Raw genomic sequence first — 19,861 nt, forward strand, 5'->3', positions numbered from 1 at the left:
CATTCTGTTGTACAGTACGCTCAGCTCACTGACAAGTGATTTTCACGCTGTCTTCCTCAAACGGAGTAATTCCACACCTAGAGACACTTCGGCAGTTCAGCCTCGCTCTATACCAGTCAAAGGTTAACACGAGTTCAAGGAGGTTGCCTCACGTCACACCAAAAAGCCTTGCATTCCAGTCACATACACACACAAAAAGAAACGTCACATTTGACCGCTGGGCAAACACTCACCCTCCCATTACCCCCAAAAATATTCAAAGCCATTTAATCCCAAGAGAAGGAGGCAAAGGAGAGTAGAAAGGAAAGAAAAGCAGTATAAAAGGAGCATACTTTAAATTCAGACCTACTGTGCAGTTGGGGCTGAAAGAGTTCCCACATGCTCCTGATGCACTGAATCCAAGTACAACTCCCTCCTCCCCTCTGCTCCTCCCCCTTGTTCTTGTGCTCACAGAGCCCTCCCCTTCCGCTTACAGCAAAGACCGGCTGACTTCCTGTTTACCTCTGACCCTTAGTTATCCTCCACCCCCGCCCTTATCTGGCAGGCCTCCAAACAGACAGGATGATCAGGCCGGATGAAACAGACAGAATGCTTCATAGAGCAAGCGAGAGGCAGCGGGGGAGAGAAAGGGAGAGAGGCGGGGAGAGACAGAGCGAGAGAGAGGGAGGGAAGTAGAGGCAGTCAGAGAAAATGACTGAGTGAGTGAGTGAGTGAGAGGGAGGTTGTATATGGATGTTGGGGGAGGTGATCAGAGAAAGTGTGTGAATAAGACAACCTATCACCATGTGGCCACGAAAGCAGCAGTAATCTGAGGGGTGTGAGTGTGCAAAATGTTCTTGCATTTGTTTGCATGTATGTGGGTGGTGGGGTGAAGGCTGGGGTGACGCGTGGTATCAACTTTCAGGACTGATTATGGCATTGCCTGCCCAGTCTGTTTGGCTAGGAGTTACATAAACCTCAGACAGGTCAGAAAGCCACAAAGCTAGCATGTCGCACAAACACAAACCATACTTCTAAGTGTGCACACTGGGGGTCAAGGCCAGGCAGAGAGGGAAAAGCAGCAATACCCAGTCAGATAATAAATCTAAACCAGCGATGCAGACAGGGAGCAAATAGGTACCCGCAATGTCACTGCAGGGGAGCCTCAAGTGGCTACAGCAGCCCAAGCCATCAGTAGCCGTCAGTCTGCAGTTCCCTCTCTTTTCTATTCAGCATGGGAGGCGTTGGCAGCCTCATATTTGAAACATCTTTGCTAAAAATGTGAAGCAGTGGGGCAAAAAAAAAAAAAAAAGTCATTCGTTAATACAACAAAACTGATGTGCCCAAACACAAGTGTGATGACGACTAGGGGTAATTAAACCATTCTGAAGGTGATAATGGCATCGCATAGGAAACAGAGAGGCTTAACAGCAACTTAAACTAGAGCTACTGCCTTGAGGCTGTATGCCTCAGTCAATGAGTCAAGTTGCAGTTTACACCCCTTTCAGTCCAGACTCATACAAAAAAAATTAAAAATGTATGTAGTGAAGACTGAAAGTATTCAATTCAATTAATTTTGCGGAATATTACGTTGAATAATATATTTATATTACAGTGAAGCTGACCTTTGACCTTTGGATATAAAATGTCGCCTCTTGATCATCCACATCATATCCAATTAAGAGTTTTTTGTGAAACTGTGTCATAATAAGCCTTGGACCAAGTTTTAATCACTTCAAGAGAGTCCAAGTAAAAATTTAGAAATAAAGTTTTGAAGAAAGGACAAAATGTTGTGCACCAAAGCACATTTTATGAGGTCACTGTGACCTTTGCCTATGACCACAAAATTGTAATCAGTTCAGACGGACCTACAACACGAGAACCTAATGTCTGTCCTAACATAATGCATGTCCTAACATAAACTGTTATTGAAGTCTAGTCAAATAAAGAAGTCTGTGCACATAAATATTTTGGACCATGTCAGATTCAGGGACTGAAATAAAGGTGTGAAACTTCTTCATTCAGGTTGAATGCACTAGGAGGCAGTGTGCTGTGGTTGTCCCACAAATCTCCAAAACCAGTTTCCGTCTTGCCTTCGGGGCTGAGTTTAATTTGTACCCATATATAGCTCACTCAAATCCAAATTCATTGTGATCGTGAACACAAAACAAAGGCAGAAATTCAATATTAAAAATAAACCACAATTAAATGTCCAAAATAAGAAATAATAAAAAAACAGAACTGTACAAATTATATATTTAACGTCTAAAAACCTTCTTCAGAAATTTATGCCACAAATCAATTTTAGATTTAGTATATGGGTGCATTTAAGATTTACCTGACAATTAGATATTTGTGAATATTTTTCATCCCAATTCTCCAAAAAACGAACTGACAATGTACTGAGTAGATGAACTGACTCATCCCACACTGAAGTATCTAACTGAATAACTACCCAGTGACCACAGAAATATAAAACATTTCACGTTAATGTTGAAACCCTGTAAATTAAATCTCATACTCTCTCTCTCTCTATATATATATGTGTGTGTGTGTGTGTTAAGTGTTATATGCTATTTGTGTTAAAAGCTCTATCCATCTTTAGCAAAATAGTGCTGTCCCTTTAAGAAAGACGGTAGTCTTAAGTTGTTGCTGTTGAAGTTGTGCATGGCTGCGGATGTGTGCCCTGAAGTGAAGGCATGTTGCAATAAAAAGTAAAAAAAAAGATGACCGTTTGTCTTGCTGTTTGTTTTGGAGGTGCAACAGATGATGACGAATGATTAGACTAACATCTAAAACATTTTTTTTTGTTTTATTTATTTTTTCCAATGGCACGCGATCTAACCGCACTGCCTTCGCGATCGACGTATTGGGCACCGCTGCTGTAGAGTGACCATCATGATCAAAGTGAGAAGTGTGTACAGCTGGAGAAAGAGGATCATAGGATTTTAGTGATACACTGCTGCCTATAATATTCCTTAAATATTTATATGACGATTCATGACGGTCTGTACTGATTCAATTCAATTCAATTTTATTTATATAGCGTCAATAACAATACAAATCGTCTCAAGACGCTTTACAAAAACCCAGCCTGAAACCCCCAGAGCAAGCCTGAAGGCGACGGTGCCAAGGAAAAACTCCCTTTTAACAGGAAGAAACCTTGAGAAAAACCCAGCTCATATGGAGGGACCCTGCTGCCTATAATATTGCTTAAATATTTATATGACGACTCATGATGGTCTGTACTGATGACACTAAACCTCACACCAACCCACCTCAAACTTAAAATTTCCATGCTTCTAAAGTATTTTGAGAAACACGAATGAACTCAGTCTGCCGCACAAAGTTTGAAGGTGTATGTACTCATAACGTTAATACATTAGTGAAACAGAGACAGATGGAAGCCTCTAGGAGTCCATAGATGTTGCCCAAATGATTAATAGGACTCAAGCTAAAGTTCTACACACATATGCTCATTTTAATTAAGGTTCATTGCAAAAAGGACCACAGACATTTTTTTTCCACTTAATTTAACCTCTGAATACAGATACCTGAGTATTCATTCTTGAGCCCAGGGCTCATCACAGCTGCAGCTGACCATTACAACCATTGGAAATCCTAATTAGCCACATTCACAGTGGGGGAGTGACGAGTGGGCCGCTATCCCCCCGATGCCTTGCCTGTTCAGCAAACACACTATCAGCAGGCTCTTCACACATCAGTGCACATGAATAGCACAGTCAGCCTGTAAGCATCAACACAGGGCTGGATGTTGACACAGACAGGGAGAGGCTCGCTCATATGGCCGTGGTTCATGGCCCCATTTCAATCAAGGACCTTTGCAGATGAGCAAATGGCCTGCGTGGATGAGCTCTAGGCCGTCAGTTTTGTTGTCACCTGCTGCCTGTTAGGGAACAGTCCAGGTACTCAAAGCACAAGTTGTGTTTTGGCTCAGGCTCATGATTTGGTTTCAGAAGTGGGGGAACACAGGGAGAGAACCCTGTTTAAAGTGATTTAAATAAGACAGAAAAGGTGAGGTTTGTACACTAATGTCAACCAACACTTCAACGTCCCAGTAGAAATGCATTGTCAGTAGTGCCATGGAAAATTCAAAAGCTCTTACGAATGAATTCTCAACATGTCCACATGTCTAGTGTTACTGTTTTAGTTAGGGCTGGGCGATACATCAAATTAATAATAATTTTTTCTCCCTCTGTTACCCATACAGCGGCCAGTTCTCAGTAGTGACGTTTCTTTTACGTCACTTTTGCCAGTTCACAATAAGCCGGAGTAATTGTAGACACAGATGCAGAGAATCACCAAATAAAAGTCATCACATGACTTCACTGACATGGAAAAGGTTCGGCTTTACAATGTCCAGGAAGGAACAAACCTTTGTGCCGTGTAAAGTTCTTAAAGAGTCTTTAAAACTAAACACTGCAGCACTACAAACCTGTGGCAGCACCTGAAACTAAACCTTGCAGTGAATGGGAGACGTGTGTGTCTCCATGAGATCGTGATGACAACGCCTAACACAGCTCCAAAACCACAACTAAGAGGCAGTAAACTGTAGTTGCCCTTTTTTCTAGCGTCACGCCATATGACAAAAGAGGACACCAATGTAAGGAAATTACACAAGTGCATGGATTCCATTATAAAAGAGTATGAGTGTTGACACATAAGAAGATTGTGGTTCTGGTGGAGAAGTTGTTTTACTCAACAACTACAAAACTCTGGACCAAGAGAAACATGCATGAACCCGACAAAGACTATAAGGGTGCTTTCAGACCATGTAGGTTGTTGTTCTGAAACCAGGACCATGTACCGTGTAAGAACACACATTAACGGTTTTCTACACATAGAAACAGAACTCTATTGTAAATAAGATTTTCACGTAAAGTGGTCCACAGCCACACAAAAACATACGCTGGTGAAAGAGAGCACACTGGAGACCTTTTTGACAACATTTCAAGCCGTTTTACAAAAATATTTTCTTCTCCATCTATTTTTTAACAAATGATGCACATCTTTGTAAATGGTGCTTTTTGGTCTTGTTAGCCATATAGTTTTAATCAAGAAAACTTATTTGTGAATCATGTTTGTGTCAAGTTTATGTAAACAAGAAATAAAAAATGCATTAAAATTGGGAATCCCCGATGACACTGAACTTGACAGTCCATTTTTTGGCTATATTGTCAAGCCATAGTTTTAGCATTAACAACTGTCACATCTGCTGCTTTAGCTGTTGGTTGTGTGTCACTCATAGGCCAGGAGGCTGCGTGGATGCTGCTAAGTTACTAGCCAACTGAGGTCCAGGAACCGCCTGAAGCCTGTTACAGCCAGCTAATGCATTCTCCCAACCTCCCCCTCTGCCTCCCTTCTCGCTCTCATGCTCTTCCTCTCTGTCTCTTTCTTTCCTAAGCTCTCCTTCATTTTCCATGAACTACTGCCCTCTCCATCTCCCAAGCCCCCTCCCCCTCTCTCAAGTGCTAACCACTCTCTTTCACCATGCTCTTTTCCTACAGCTCTCTCTCTCTCTCTCTCTCTCTTGCACGTGCACATGCACTCATGCACATGCACTCATGCACAGAGACACACAGAAAGTGTGGCAGCTACCACAACAGCGTGCAACCTCCCCCACACTCCAGCGAGGCAGTGTGCAAGTGCCTCTGGCTTGCCCTGACCCACATCTTGATATAGCCCTAAGTATGCTTACAGCTAAGTCCTGAAGACACTCCTGCCACTCTTAGCCTAATCAGGCCTGACCTGCTGTCGGCGCACTGGGCAGATAGACAGGCCAGGCTGGACGGACAATTATCATTTTCAGAAAGCGCTCAGACTGCCCTAGGTGCCGCCTATCCCCCCTCCTCCCCACTCCAGGTTTCCTACTAGACAAGCACATGTTCTATCTGGGATAGTTAGTTAAACATTACATGGGAGACTGGATTCTGTGCCATGATAAACCAGGAAGAAAATTCTCCTAATGACAGCAAAGAAAATGAACTTGACTGCGAATATATGGTGGTAAAGGACAGAGCGGACAAGTCATATGGTGATATGATTAAAGTCAGACTAGGATAGGAAAGATAGAATAAAACATTCAGAAGGTAGATCTGCTGGCTGGCTGTAAACAGATACTTCATATGTTTTAAGGACGTAACGAATGTATTACCTTCTCTTCTTTGTATTCAATGGGTGGTGGTTTCCTATACTCGTGCCCCTTCTCCTGGATGGAATCGGCCCATGAACAGTTGGATTCGTCCTGTTGCCTGAAAGCATCCTCCAGCTGTGGCAGTAGGTCAGGCAGGAGGTCAGGAGGTTCCAGGCCATCCAAGTCTTCATCCTGAGCATCTGATGGCAACAGGCTGTCTCCCAAAGCTTGGAATCCATTAGTGTTGATAACCCCGCAGCTCTGAGGCTGCTCAGAGGGCAGGTGGCTGGCAATGCTGGGGTAGCAGCTCATGGATTCACCAAACATCTCAGATGACTTGCAGTTTCCCTGGGTTTCTTCAGAACAACGCAGGGCTCGGAAAGGGCATTCCTCTGCTTGGCTAACTGGGGTCCTCGTTAGCTGCTGACTCATAAGTGCTGTGGATGGAAACTGGCATGCGGTCCCCGATATCTCAGGCACTGCAGAAGTGAGTGGTGCAGAGGTGGCGGGTCTACACACTGAGGACAAAGACTGCTGACTGAGACTGGGTATTTCTGGCTCTCCAGGGTAGGCAGGGTACTGAGCCGTTTGGTAAGCACTGGCAGAACTGACAGAGCATGTGGGCAGGGAGTGAACCATAGATGATGAGTGCAAGGGGAATGGGAGATTAGGGTCTTTTGGTCCCGAACCAGAGAAGGCTTGACCTCCCCTGATCAACTGGTAGCTACCCTGCTGCTGCTGTGTTTGTAAGCAAGTCCCACTCAGAGAGGCATTTTGACTTTCCAAATAAGACTTTCTTGAAAGAGTCCTTGAATGGAACTGTTGTTCTCTTCCAGTTAGTTGGTGCTGAACCTGCTGTTGAGTACAGTGGATTTGCTGCTGTGTGCTGGATTGACTTCCTTGAGGAAAAGAGAAATTGTGATGCTGCTGTTGCTGAAGGGACATGGTCTGTGTGTTGATTTGTTGGTGCTGGTTTAACAGCTGTTGCTGATGACTTTGCTGTTGTTGCAGCTGCTGTTGTTGCATTCTGCGATGCTGCTCCTCTTGTTGATGACAGGGGTGGTGGTGTTGTTGCTGTTGTGTTTGTTGCCTAGCGTGAAGTTGTTGGTTATGCAGTTGCTGCTGCTGATGACAAAGCTGCTGCGGTTGAGATAAAGGTTGGTACATATTCCCATTCTGCTCCTGGTTGCCCCACATTGGACTGCTGCTGTTACAGAACAGTCCATTGGACTGAGGTACCTGGGTCATGGCAGCATTGTGGTACTGGCCACGCTGCTCTATAATCATGCCACTACATGTGCTCCGAGAACCAGAAAAGCCCTGCCCCATAGGATTCTGTGCCTTCATGTCAGCATAATGACCCATAGGCTGACTGTAACTGTGTATGGTTTGTTGGGTAGAAACTGGTGGCATCATGTCTTGATGCTTCCCCGGGCCAAGAGGTTCCACCTGGAGGGGTTCAAAGTCCGCACTGAGGTTTAGCTCATCCACAAGAGATGGTCCTGGGTGGAAGCCATCCTCATCCAGCCCTACCAAACCTCCATCAAAGAGGCTGGGGTCATCAAAGAAGTCCATGGCACAGGCTGGAGGAGGAGTGGAACCTTTGGAACACCAGTGTATCCAAGCTGGTCCCAATGAGCCTTTCTACAGAGCTACAGCATGTCCATTATAGTGTGTGCCTGCCCTGAAATGAAGAGATAAAAATATTAAAATATGAGATGGATATGAGAAGATACAGATTTCTGTTTCAATCTGAAAATTATGGCGTAGATAGGTCAGATTACAAACAAACTACAAGCCACATATCCAAATAACCCTTACTACAAACACATAATTTTCATTCTGATGTTTTCTTATTGTAACAGTGATACATAGTTTTACATACGTAGAAATAAATGAATCGCCATTCTGCATCAAAGAAAGCTGTAAAAATCTGAGTAATGATGAGGTCACAAGTGAAATATTTGGTACTGTCAGTCATCTGTCAGCACTGGCTTTCATGTGTGCAGCAAAGCAGCTGGTGCAAACCAACCGCCAGCCACCAGCAGGTGCCTTTTCCTGTACCCCCACCCTTTTTCCCCCCACACACAAATGCACCTCAACCCCCCACCTCCACAACCAATGAAGCTGCCTGCCCTGCTACTGCAGAATGTGTGGGAGGTGCAGACAGCTGATAGAATTTCAACAGCTAAGGACAACGGCAGAAGAGGCCCTTCGAGTGCACGTCTGTTCTGCAACCACAGACCAGCGGAAGATGACAGAAGTCTACCCAGTTCAGTCATTGCATGCTGACTTGCTATGCACACAGGCAAAAATAAAGAAATAAATTAACATAAACCTTTCTCCAGTAACCTAATCTAACATTAATGTTTGCATTCTTATGTTTTTTTGTTTGTGTTTGAATTGCAGCCACACTGGTATGAGAGTTTTATAAATACCACTCTTTAATGCCTGGTATTGCTTGTGATTTTAATTAATGCATGATTTGTGATTTGTCATCAAAGGCCCAATAACTCACTAAGCAATCAGTACACAAAGTCACTTAAATAACAGTGCAATGGTTGACTTAGTGCCTAGTGAAGTTAGTAACGTTTGGTGGACAATTCATCCTCATGGCAAAACATCCTCCAATCTGAACGCACAACGCAAGATTCACCATTAACAGCGAACCGTCCACAAGAACAATACAAAATAAATAAAACAAAATCAAAATAGTGTCAGGATGCTCACATTCAAAGAACAAAAGCACCATACATGGCTGTTATACTAAAATGTGACTGTCAGGGGCAGGTTACTGTCTGCTTGTTGCCATCCAAGGAAATCTTAACGACTCCAAAGCATTTTAAATATTTCAACTAACTTCCAACTTTTCACTATCGAAGTTTTTCTGTTAAAAGGACAAAATCCCCACATCAGCTACCAATATCAGTATTGCTTCCAAAGTTTCTATTTCCATTTATCATTGTGATCAGTTTACACTTTCTGAGTTGGTAGGGGGTCAAACATGGGAGAACTGAGACAGACAACCATCACACGCACACCTGCGAGCAATTCTAGAGTTGACACTTAACCTAACCTGCATGTATTTATATGGTGAAAGGAAATCAGTAGTGAATCCACACAGGCAGAGGAACATTTAAACCTGTAATGATTAATTATACAGTATGACCACCTTACCAACATTATGTTGAGGACAGAGTGGAAGCTATAGCAGTGCCTTCTGTTTACCTTACTTCCATTGTAACTTTATTACGTTGTTAACATCGATGCTGAACAATTTATGCTGTCCCATATGAATAAGTAAAACAAATAGTTCATACCTGACACTGATTAATAAAACCTTAACCCCATTAGAGAGCTATATTTTATTTACTACTGTCCATTCAAATGCAGTAAAGCAACGTCTGCTATATAAATCCTAAAACTTTAACCAAAGTTAAATCATAAATGTACCAACAGAAAAAATATCTAATTTGCTGTAATATGAATACATGTCCTGCAAACGGGAACATACCATATATACTTTCACTCTCCCCACCAACCACCAAGTCTCGGAAGAAATCTATTCACACAGGCATGAAGCCATTCCTGTTTTCAGTCTGGGCTGTGCTTCCAACACAGGCTTCCCAGGGCTTTATGGTTATTATCTTTCTTCTTTTTTTTTTGGATGATGATATGACATGACGCACTTCCATTTGTCACATCTTAAAGCGTCATTAGATGCCAATATTCATATGATACAAACTTGTGACTCGCGCCGCGCCGTCAACATGCAAAACCAGAGGGTATGTGAAACCACTGCCTAATAGTATTACACTGTCCCTAACAGTGGCATAGCAGTTTTTAAGTGTCTAAGGAGTTATTTTATAAACCTTGGTTACTCAACCACAGTGATACTCACTAGCATGCACTGATCATTCAGGTTGATACTTGAATTTGAATTTGGCCCACACAATAAGAAATTTAGATAAAGTCCACACGGCCTTTAATTCAGCTCCAGCTCATCTGTCTCATATGAAATCATTTCCCAAGCTTGTCAGGTATGTTGTCCCTTGATGTTATTCTAAGTAAGTCTGAGACAAAGCTCAAACATTCAAGATGGATTTACAACAGTCAACTTGAGTTAAACGGCATGGATAACAAAAATAAACATGACATACACTCACTTACCAGTTTACTCCTCAGTACACTAGTGAAAACGAATGCATTTTAATGTCCTTTAACAGTCCTGCACTAAATCCCCCTTCACGACTGTTCAAATGTTCAGTTTATGCTGAAACAGCGTAAGACATGTGGTAATTCTGCTGTATGATTGTTTTGTAGGATATAGTTTGTGGTGCTGGATTGACTTAAACAGGCGTTTTTCTTACCTATTATGGAGCCTTCCTTGCCCCTTGACTATAATGGGGTTGCCAAAATAATAGAAACATGCGTATCAACACACAATCCAACACTGCTACAAACAACAGCATCCAAAGTGAACACACAGCTGGAACAACAGCTATCTCTGTTATTTTTGAACAAATGCTGAACGCCACAACCTTCACTAATCTTGGATTTATTAGAATGCCTTCGTTTTCATTAGTGTACCTAATGAACTGGCGAGTGAGTGTATATTCTTATGTAGAGCATATTCCCTAGCCAGCTAGCTAAGCCACTGCTACCCTTTAAACTACCACCCATCTGGCCCCGAGGCGCAGACCGGTCCCCTCGTCCCAGCTGTTTCCTTCATAATCGTGACGTTGTATGCACCATCCAAGCACGTGCAACTCCTGCCCAATATCAACAAGAGTTGTGTATTTAAACTGGCTGGAGGTCGAAATTGAATCCTGTGACTCATGTCATACAGATGGCCACTCCTGAGCACCCCTGTCAAACAGCGTCAAACCAACAAAGCTGCGCCACTGTTGCCCCAAGATTTAAAAAAAAAAAAAAAAAAGTTAGCCACGCCGAGCTAAAAGGCAAGGGTCGCTGGGACTGAGAGCGCGTTTTAATTAGCATTCAAAAGACTTTGCCGTTTGTTCATTTGTTTTAGTTGTTAAAGCGGCACCGTTTGGTAACGGCGCCTGTCGTGTTTTCCAAGCGTCGCCAAGGAGTTTTACTGAGACTAAATGAGCTCACCTTTTAAGTGAGCAACAGCATCCTCTTCATCATCTCCCCAACAGAAATGGCTTCACCTCCTTGCGAGCGCGGTGTTTGATAAGCCAGCCAGGCGCCAGTGTGTTACGCTACTTTAAAGTGGGGACAAAATGAACGCACGTGGGGGGGATTTGAATTTAGATTAAAAACTGTTCGCCCCTGGGGTCTCGAGACGGCCGGTCGCACGTGCTCCGGGCAAAACCTTCACTTTGGATTCAAAAGGTGTCGTGACGTTGCTCACAGAAGAAGACAAGGAGAAGGAGAAGGAGGAGGAGGAGGCCGGAGATGGATGGAGAGGTCGTCAGTGATGGTGTCCATGATAATACAACAAACTAGTTTGTTATCCTCGCCTGACTTTCGTTTTAATTTCAAACAGGAGTGCCGACGTGCCGCCACCGCTAACAGTCAGCGCGTCCACATTCAAGTACCGTGCTGACTGAGCCCGGTTGGTCGCTGTCAGTTCAGGACCACCATGACCAAGAACCACCGAGGACTACTTTGGAGCCACGCGCATTTCCATTTACGCGACAGACTCTCGAGAAACTACGATGATATTTGCGGTTTTATTAGGCGGGACTTGACGGGAACTGATAAGTTTGGAAACTCAACCGTCTTGTTTCTACCGGATAAATACACACTCGGCTAGGCGGTGTGTCATCAGACAGCTGAGGCGACCGTCACTGACTGACTGACTGTCCGAAATTTGACAGCTTGCTTGAATGAAACGGAAAACCCTTGAGTCCTAATTGTTTCCTAAAAGAACACCAAAAGAAGTGTTATTTCTTACCTGAAATTAACCCCAAAGCGTAACTTCAGTACAGACAGAGTGTTATCGGCGAAGTTGTGACTGTGTTGTTAGTTGTACTCCTGCTGGCGACCACGGCACAGCCGCTCTGCCGCTGCTGCTGACGTGACGATGATAACGCCACATTTGCATATTTGTGACTCCCGCTGTGATTGGACCACCGACAATTTGCCACAATGCCACTTATCCGTATAAAATTTCAAACCGGTTCCACCAGTATGAGTACTTCGGGGACGGTATCGCCCCAGCTTGCCAGGGGGAGCGGCTGATTAAATCACGTAATCGTTTGTAAAGTCGCTGTGTTGACAGAGTGCATAAGATGGCCGCGTCCGAGCCAGAGCCAATCAGGAGAGGTTTTACTTTTGCACATGTAGCTGAGTCGCTTCTCAATGCGAGCACGACAGGAGTGGGAGAGCCGCTGTCCAGTGTTGGTAAATACCGACCTCTGGTGGCTGGCTGAATGAAGTACTACCCTAAATATAAAATACAGTGGACGCCCAGTGTTTTCTAACAGCATGTATAGAAATAATAATGAATGAAGATTCTTTGTCATCCAGGACATGGTATGTCCAAAAAAAACAAAGCTTAAACAAAGACAGCTGTACTTTTACCACTCAATGAGTTTTGTGTTTTGTTAGGAATACACGTGGGTGGTGACCACTTAAGACTCACATAACTAGATACGAAGTAATAATTGAAGGAATTCGTTTAGTTTTTAGAAACTAGATTCAATGTACAGTCTGTGGTCTGGAGCCATTAACGGGTCATTAGAGCATCAGGAAAACAATTTGGTTGTTACAGGTTAGCATCATCCAGAGATGGTCCTAATAGAATCCTAAACTCCACACCAGTCACTTAGAACTGACAAGAAGACAGAAATCTCAACAAGTCCATTTGCCTCTACTTTAGATTTGTTTTTACAATAAAAATTATATTTTTATATCCTCATTTGCTCTGGACCATAGGCACACTACAATAGCTCTCCAGGCTGTCCCCTTGGCTCTATTTAGAGTGATTTAATATTCTATATTTAGCACAAAATAAATAATTAAATGCCTTAACTGATCTCTGCCTCAGGCATCACTGGTGGTGTATCATTCATCAATTTATGACAAACTCAGGTACAGTTGTAAACACAAAGTATGAGTTTTTAAAATGATTTTATTGATTTCAGAGAAAAGCATTTAAATCCATGTCGTCTATGAAGTGGAGAAGAAATGGTTCCGTACAGAACGCATTAAAACTCACTCATCTGAAGACGCCGACAGCCCAAATGAGTGTGTGAAGTACACTGCGTTTTTGTAACGCCTCAGCCTTTCCCAGCAGCTATTAGTAGTTGTTTCAGCACCATATTTGCTTTTCGAGTACTAACATTTCCTTATGGGATTCTCACGTATTTTAAACATCCCATCCTTTTTCCAAACAATCCTTGCATATCTAAAGTGGTTGAGTAGCTTGACTGCCAAGCTAAATCTCTCTTCAAGTGAAAACCCACACTGCTCTGGATGAAATGATAAAAAAAAAAAAAAAAAAAAGCTCTACTATATCACCATCATTTTGTGCTGCTAAGAAAGTAATTAAAAACTAAACCTTATCAAAATATATCAGATTTTCCTTCAGACTTACAGGTGGAGTACTTAGAGGACTCCCGTGGTAACTTATATGAGCAGAGAGCTCAAGTAATTTACAATAATTTGTAAAGAAAACCAAAACATTCACTTAAGAATCTCCAAGCATTAATGAAGACGTGTCTCTTAAAGCCAAACTTTAGCAGAGCATCTATTATTTACACCTCAAACCTTTAATAACCAATAGCCAAAGATACATAAAACATTCAAAATCATTTAAAATCAGACAGACAAAAGAAAAAAAAATAAAAGAAAAAATATGTGAGCTTACATGTTCAGCATCTCATTTAAAACCAAACTGCCTGCTCTGCATTTTATATATGTGTATATATTAGGAACTATGTAAGACAATAGTAGAAATAAAAAGAAATCATTGTCCAATAAGAAACAAATATAAAACTCATCATGTCACTCTAACTGAATATTTGGAGAGGGTGTAATTAGGATGTTTCATTCATTACAGCTGTGACAGACATTCCAATTCTGACTAATTGACAGTCCTGAGCCCATTTTAACAAGTGGTATTAATCATGCAGTCCACTATACTCATGTTTCACACCTCCTTTTTGGGACAGTACAATTATCACCTAACCACACACGTGTGTGGAATCAAAAAATTTAAATGAGAATGCGCTTTGATTGCATCACAGCCTAAAAGGTGTTGGCGAGACATCCATTTGTCATTGTCGATACACATATGATACAAACTTGGTTTCCTTAATCTAAAGCTGTTTGAGGAGGTACATACAAAGCTTTTAAAGCTGAGCAATAAAGTGGAGCATTGATATAAAAAGTTCTCCCAACTGTTTCAAGGATCCAGTTCACTTAAACAGCTGAGGAAAGTGGCGTGGTATCCAATGTTCGTATGCTTCCCTCTAGTGGCCGCTGAGGCGACAGTACAGGTTCAGCTCTGGGGAGGATTGTCTTCTTTGCTGAAAGGCTGTGTAGATCCGGGCTTCACCCAAGACAACCCTGACACCTGTGTTCCCTTGTGGTGATCCTCAGGCCGTCTCTAGGGCAACAAAGGTAATTTAGTGCTGGCACAACAGGAAGAGCTCAACCAATCACATGCTTCTAGCTTACTCCTCCGGCAGCAGGTTGCACTATAACTTACTTTGTATGTGAACATCCTCTCTTTTGCTTCTTCGTGTACAGCTGGGTTCCACGGAGAAAAACTGAAACCAATGGATCAGAGAGGAGGTGTGATACTTTTCCGGGAATTTATTATTTTTTTATTGTAGAAGTCAGCACTGGAATGTTAAAAATTAGGACAGTTCACCAACCTTATTGCGTAGGGATCATCTATCTTGGGCTGGTCAAAAAGATGACTGTTGCATAGTTTCACACTTTCCACCACTTTGCTTTTGAACAACTGCACATCCTTTTCATATCTGAAAGGGAAAAAAATAGTAAGCCTTTTTATACAAAAGCAATGTTCCACAGATTGTTTTCTCATTTTTAAACACCATGTCTATATAGTGAGTTGCCTTTAAGAATAGGCCTATTTTGACTTGCATCAAGAAGCAAAGGGCTCAGAATTTAAGACATTCTGATTAGCAGCTTCTAGTATTCCTCAAACTAGCTCTCATATACACTTTAAATATTGAACCAGGTCACAATTTTTGGCATTAGTTCCTACTGTTGGGCATGTGTAACAATACTTTCCTTTAACCACAAGCTGATTTCATACCACTTGACGGCCAGTCATTTTCAATTAATAATGGACAAACAAGAGACAATTTTGATGGTGAAAGTTTGCAGATGTAGCCATTGAGTCACATCAACTACATGACGGTAAAACCCAAAGCTAAGGGGGCTCTGAAACTCACAGCACAGCAGCCTCTGGGTTGAGTGGGTCCGTAGTGCTGATCTTGTAAAAAACTGTACGTGCGTACATCAGGACTTGCCAGATGTGGTTGTGATTCCGTCTACAAGAACACAACATTAAATGTGGGGAGGAGGTCAATTGGGGCACAAACTGCACAAGCAGAAAAACAAAACAGAACATACCTCCATTTGGTGAAAGCTCTTCTGACATCAAGCTCTCCAGACACAGGGTCAACAAGTGGATGGAAGACTGGGTTGTCAAAAACTAATTTCTAAAACAAAGCATAATGAATTCTAAGAGTTTTTCCCCAGCATTTTGTTAAACAAATTTTAAGAACAGTTTCTTTTTTAATAGCTGTGATAAGCTTTACTTTAATCTATGATATTCCACCATCTCAAATAGTTACAGACGATGACAGTTTCAGTTTTCCAAATTTTTATACAACTGGAAAAATTAAAGTGTTAAAACTAGAACAATAATACTTACTGGACACTCTCCATCAGGATAGTTATCTGGAATATACACAGTGAATTTGAAGACGCCGTCCTGGTACAAGCCATGTCTGATGAATATGACTCCAAACCACACTGCAGGAGAAAGATATTTCAGAATCTTTACTTTCAGAATTGTGCTGAACCAACCAGTGTCAGTAATAATGCACAGATTTCAAAGCTTAATTATTTTTTTCTACGTATAGTGACACATACTTTACTGATGTTGGGATCTATAAACAATATACTCCATTTATATATTTTCGGTATATTTTTGTAAAGCACATCCCTGAGTAGCCACATTTTTATTAGTGTACATGTATGAAACTTAATGAACTCACTCAGTGCCGACTTGTAGGATGGCTGGACATAAATTCCAGGGAGCTTCTGCTTGATCACTAGTGTGCTGCAGGTCACAAGGCAATAAGTTAGAAGGCATGTTAAACTAAAAAAATATATATAGAGAGAGAGATAAGCAACTAAATATTAGGGAACTTTTGAACCCATTTAAGAAGATTTACAGGCTATGTGTTTGAAAGACTGCCAGTATTAAGTACAAGCATACTGTAGAACACAAACAACATAAGCCCAGGAATTAAAAACAAACCAACTGAAATCTAAATTCTGTTACTGGGCCAATACTTACAACTCAGCCAGCAGCGAATACTCCAAGTAGAAGGGGCCATACGATGCGTGTGTGCCATTGGCTGACTGGACTGGGGTGCCCATTGACGCAGGCTTGGTAACCGGGGTTGCATTCTTAGGAATAGGAGGAAGCTGCTTTTTGCCAAAGGACAGCCGAGCTGGGCTGGCTCTCTGCTCCCCGTGCCCGCTCTGATCCTCGCTGTCAGACCTCTGCTGTTATATATAGGAAATATGACACAGCACAAACTGTTAAAACATCCTTGCTATGTGAATGAAGATTTAAAAGGCTACTGTTGGCGTCATTATGCACATTCAACAGTAGTCCAGTGGCCCAGGGTTGTGACCATGTGCTGTGACCAGCCTCTCAGGTTACACTGGCCTTTTGGTTTGCAGCTTATCAGGAAGTCGTGTCTAGACAACAGCAAGTGCCCTCACAGCTATCACTACATCACTGTGATGATAAGGGAGTTACAGTGCAGTCTTAGTGTATACATAAAGCACAAAGCAGCAGGATGCCAGAATGCATCACAAAGCAGACAAGAACACTCTTGATAACCACTATGCCAAGAATGCTTAGTTAGACAACAGTATTTTTTTAAATGCTCTAATGACTAGGCATAAATAAATGAATTTACACCCATGTACAGGGTACACCGTTTGCCTCTGCTCTACATCACCAGGGTTGAACCTCAATGGTAAAATCTACCTCCCTTCTGTCTAGCACCAGCTAAATGTAAAGACAGGTTTTCAGTCATACTATTGTACTTGAATTTCACACAGTTTGAACTTCTCATCCAAAAATGAACTGGGGGCCACACCCTGAACCTGAGTATTAAAGAATTCCAGTTCAGCGGGATTCCTGAGTGGTGAAGGGTTTAAGGCAGGACTGAAGGCTGGGGTGCTCAAAACAAAAACTGAGACCTTAGAGAGGGAATCGAGTATAAAGCTGAAACAAACAGCCAGCTTTCTCAGATATTAAATGAACATTGTCTATAACCAGCACCAAAGTTGTGACTGATGAGAACTTTGTGTTGGTAATCCCAATCTATGTTATGTTGCAAACATAAACTCCATATTTGTGTGATGTGTGCAAAAATATGGATTTAAAATACATTGCTTATTTTTGATTCAGCACTCCATTGGTTTTCATTGCTAAAGCACAACTTCTTTTTGTCTCTATGAAAGAGAAATTACATAAGTACATAAGTGAATATATTTGAGCTCCTCTGGTTTATCAGAAGGCTTTAAACCAACTGAGTTAGTGCACACATGATGAACCCTTAACACAACAGCATACAAAAGATTAGGAGTATAATTGATGGTCAATCACAGTACAATGAACAAAACTGCTGTTAAAGTGAAGCTCAATGCCTTGTACATGTCACACACAGGTTAAGTAAAAGTACTGAAATCTACTGAACTCGACCAAGGTCTCATTCTGAGCTCATATGACTGTCATGTGAAGCAAATTTCAGAGGCAAGCTTCCACAGATGCACATCTGACGGACACTTTTGACTACTGAACACACTCAACTGTTTGATATTATACACTTCCCCACAGAAAGTATTCAACGGGTGACTACTTTTGAAATAGTTTTATAGCCAACAAGTTGTAATCCCTCACAAATAGTGCGTTTGATTTTACCTTGCGACTTGTATTGGCAGACATGCTCCAGAAGGGGTTTAGGTTCATTACTCATTCAGAGGTTCAAATTGGTGTCCCTCTATTTATGTGGGTCCCACAACACGTGCTGTCCGGGCCATCCGCTGCTGTGGTAGAAAGATTAGACAAATCACTGTTGCTGCCTATGAAGTCAATGACACACAAACAGCCTGAACGCATACGCACAAACAAACAATGCGAAGCTCACGTCACCTACCTGACACTTTAGCTATGTATCGTTCATCGACAGTTAGCATTAAAATGGCTTAACGTTATGGGCCGACAGGGTGCAAAATGAGAAACTTTACATTTCCAGAATGATCTAAAATTAACGGTTGTTTGGGTTAGCTTAGCTTCGGGCAAACTTGATTGTTTGGTTAAGTGTGCTAGCCGTTGCACTACTATTGACGTTCAAACTGCTGGGTAGATAATGTAGCCTCTCGTGTTAAATGTTCGTATGATAAAAATTCAAAACAACGGTACAAATTAAATACATTTCGGCAATAACTGCCGCGGTGTTTATGCCATGACACCGAGTTTTAGTGTCATTCGCCACAGTCAGGGGCTAAAAGGCTACGTTAGCAAACATTATGGACCTGCTGGAGAGAACCAAAAACTCATGATTCTAGCTGACAGCTGGAAATACAGCTAAATACATTCGAGGTGTAACACTAGTTAAGTTAATATCCACAAACTGACGCCGTCTCACTTGTTATCCTCGACTTTCTAAACGCTATCTCTAGCATTAGCTTAAAAGCTACATTTGACGTTGCTAACAACTATTCCATGAATTTTAGCTCTTGTATGTTAGGAATTTCGGGTTTATAACTCACCGTATTAGCTTGAGATTTATTTTTTAAAAGTCCCTTTAACAGAGATGTTAACGCGTTCCCTGTTCAATTTTGAAACCCCTTAGCAGCTCGCCATTCCTTTGGGTGTCATCCCAGCTAGCTGGCTAGCTAATGTTAGCTAGCTAAATAATTTGACAGACACAGAAACCGGAGTTCAATCTAACTTAATGAGGGGCGTTTCGGCGTGTGAATACGGACTCTCATTGGTCAGCGAGGAAAGCGTCTCGCAGCTGATTGGCTGATGCCATTGTCACGTGAGAGCAAATGTGTCCTTTAAAGAGAAAAAGTACCAACTGACTGAACCGTTGCGAGTTGTCAATCAAACATTGAACACGAAAACCTGAGCTTTTACTTTGAGAAACTAATTATTAACAGCTTACATGTGAAACGTGAGTTGTAACCCACAATGGCTCTGTTTTTATTTGTTATTTATTAAACCAATATAAACAGTAGGCTATAGTTAGGCTACAACTTTGCAGGGAATGTGTCACTGTCTAATATAGCCTACTGTGAGAAAATGTTGGATTGTGATTCAAAGTCTGTAGTTGTGTTTTATAGCTAAATAATTGCGGACACAACTTTATTGATCATTTCTTTATAAAGAAATCCTTCCTGTACCCATCTGTTTGTTAATCTTTTATCATTTACACAGGCTTCATTTCAGATCCAATGAATATT

At 41.9% G+C, this 19,861-nt stretch overlaps 2 protein-coding genes across 7 annotated transcripts in view; both read right to left on the reverse strand.

Moving 5' to 3' along the window:
- The window catches only part of chd9 (chromodomain helicase DNA binding protein 9), a 63,626-nt gene extending 51,432 nt beyond the window's left edge, over nt 1-12,194 (reverse strand). For 4 of the 5 annotated variants that reach the window (XM_084541150.1, XM_084541149.1, XM_084541148.1 and 1 more), the window contains exons 1-2: nt 12,060-12,194; nt 6,155-7,817 (exon numbers count right to left, since the gene is read on the reverse strand). In XM_084541150.1, the coding sequence (XP_084397276.1) occupies nt 6,155-7,708 (1,554 nt within the window). In that variant the 5' untranslated portion in view covers nt 7,709-7,817; nt 12,060-12,194. Of the gene's footprint in view, nt 1-6,154; nt 7,818-11,254; nt 11,347-12,059 lie in introns of those variants that run through there. The other variant, XM_084541147.1, reaches the window with a different exon arrangement.
- A 1,012-nt stretch (nt 12,195-13,206) lies between these two features.
- On the reverse strand, nt 13,207-19,322 carry aktip (akt interacting protein). Of its 2 annotated transcripts, none has more exons than XM_084540816.1 (10): nt 19,166-19,322; nt 18,315-18,439; nt 16,671-16,879; nt 16,366-16,430; nt 16,020-16,120; nt 15,716-15,804; nt 15,535-15,633; nt 14,989-15,096; nt 14,820-14,880; nt 13,207-14,717 (listed from the first exon to the last, which is right to left on the reverse strand). In XM_084540816.1, the coding sequence occupies exons 2-10, from the start codon at nt 18,360-18,362 to the stop codon at nt 14,610-14,612; spliced, it is 888 nt and encodes a 295-aa protein (XP_084396942.1). In that variant the 5' UTR covers nt 18,363-18,439; nt 19,166-19,322; the 3' UTR covers nt 13,207-14,609. The 2 variants fall into 2 exon arrangements, with proteins under 2 accessions (XP_084396942.1, XP_084396941.1); XM_084540815.1 differs by having other exon boundaries at nt 16,671-16,882; nt 19,166-19,321.
- Nucleotides 19,323-19,861: the final 539 nt, after the last annotated feature.

Source organism: Chelon labrosus (assembly GCF_963514085.1).
Source record: "Chelon labrosus genome assembly, chromosome: 3".
In the NCBI taxonomy this organism is placed as follows: domain Eukaryota; kingdom Metazoa; phylum Chordata; class Actinopteri; order Mugiliformes; family Mugilidae; genus Chelon; species Chelon labrosus.

What these genes read in the sequence shown, in the direction of transcription:
- aktip (XM_084540815.1), bottom strand. Translation starts at nt 18,362, where the DNA reads ATGAACCTAAACCCCTTCTGGAGCATGTCTGCCAATACAAGTCGCAAG. An exon ending in ATCCTACAAGTCGGCACTGA is followed by an intron (nt 16,121 to 16,365) that starts GTGAGTTCATTA and finishes TTTCTCCTGCAG; the next exon opens with TGTGGTTTGGAGTCATATTC. An exon ending in AGAGGATGTTCACATACAAA is followed by an intron (nt 14,718 to 14,819) that starts GTAAGTTATAGT and finishes TTGTTGCCCTAG; the next exon opens with AGACGGCCTGAGGATCACCA.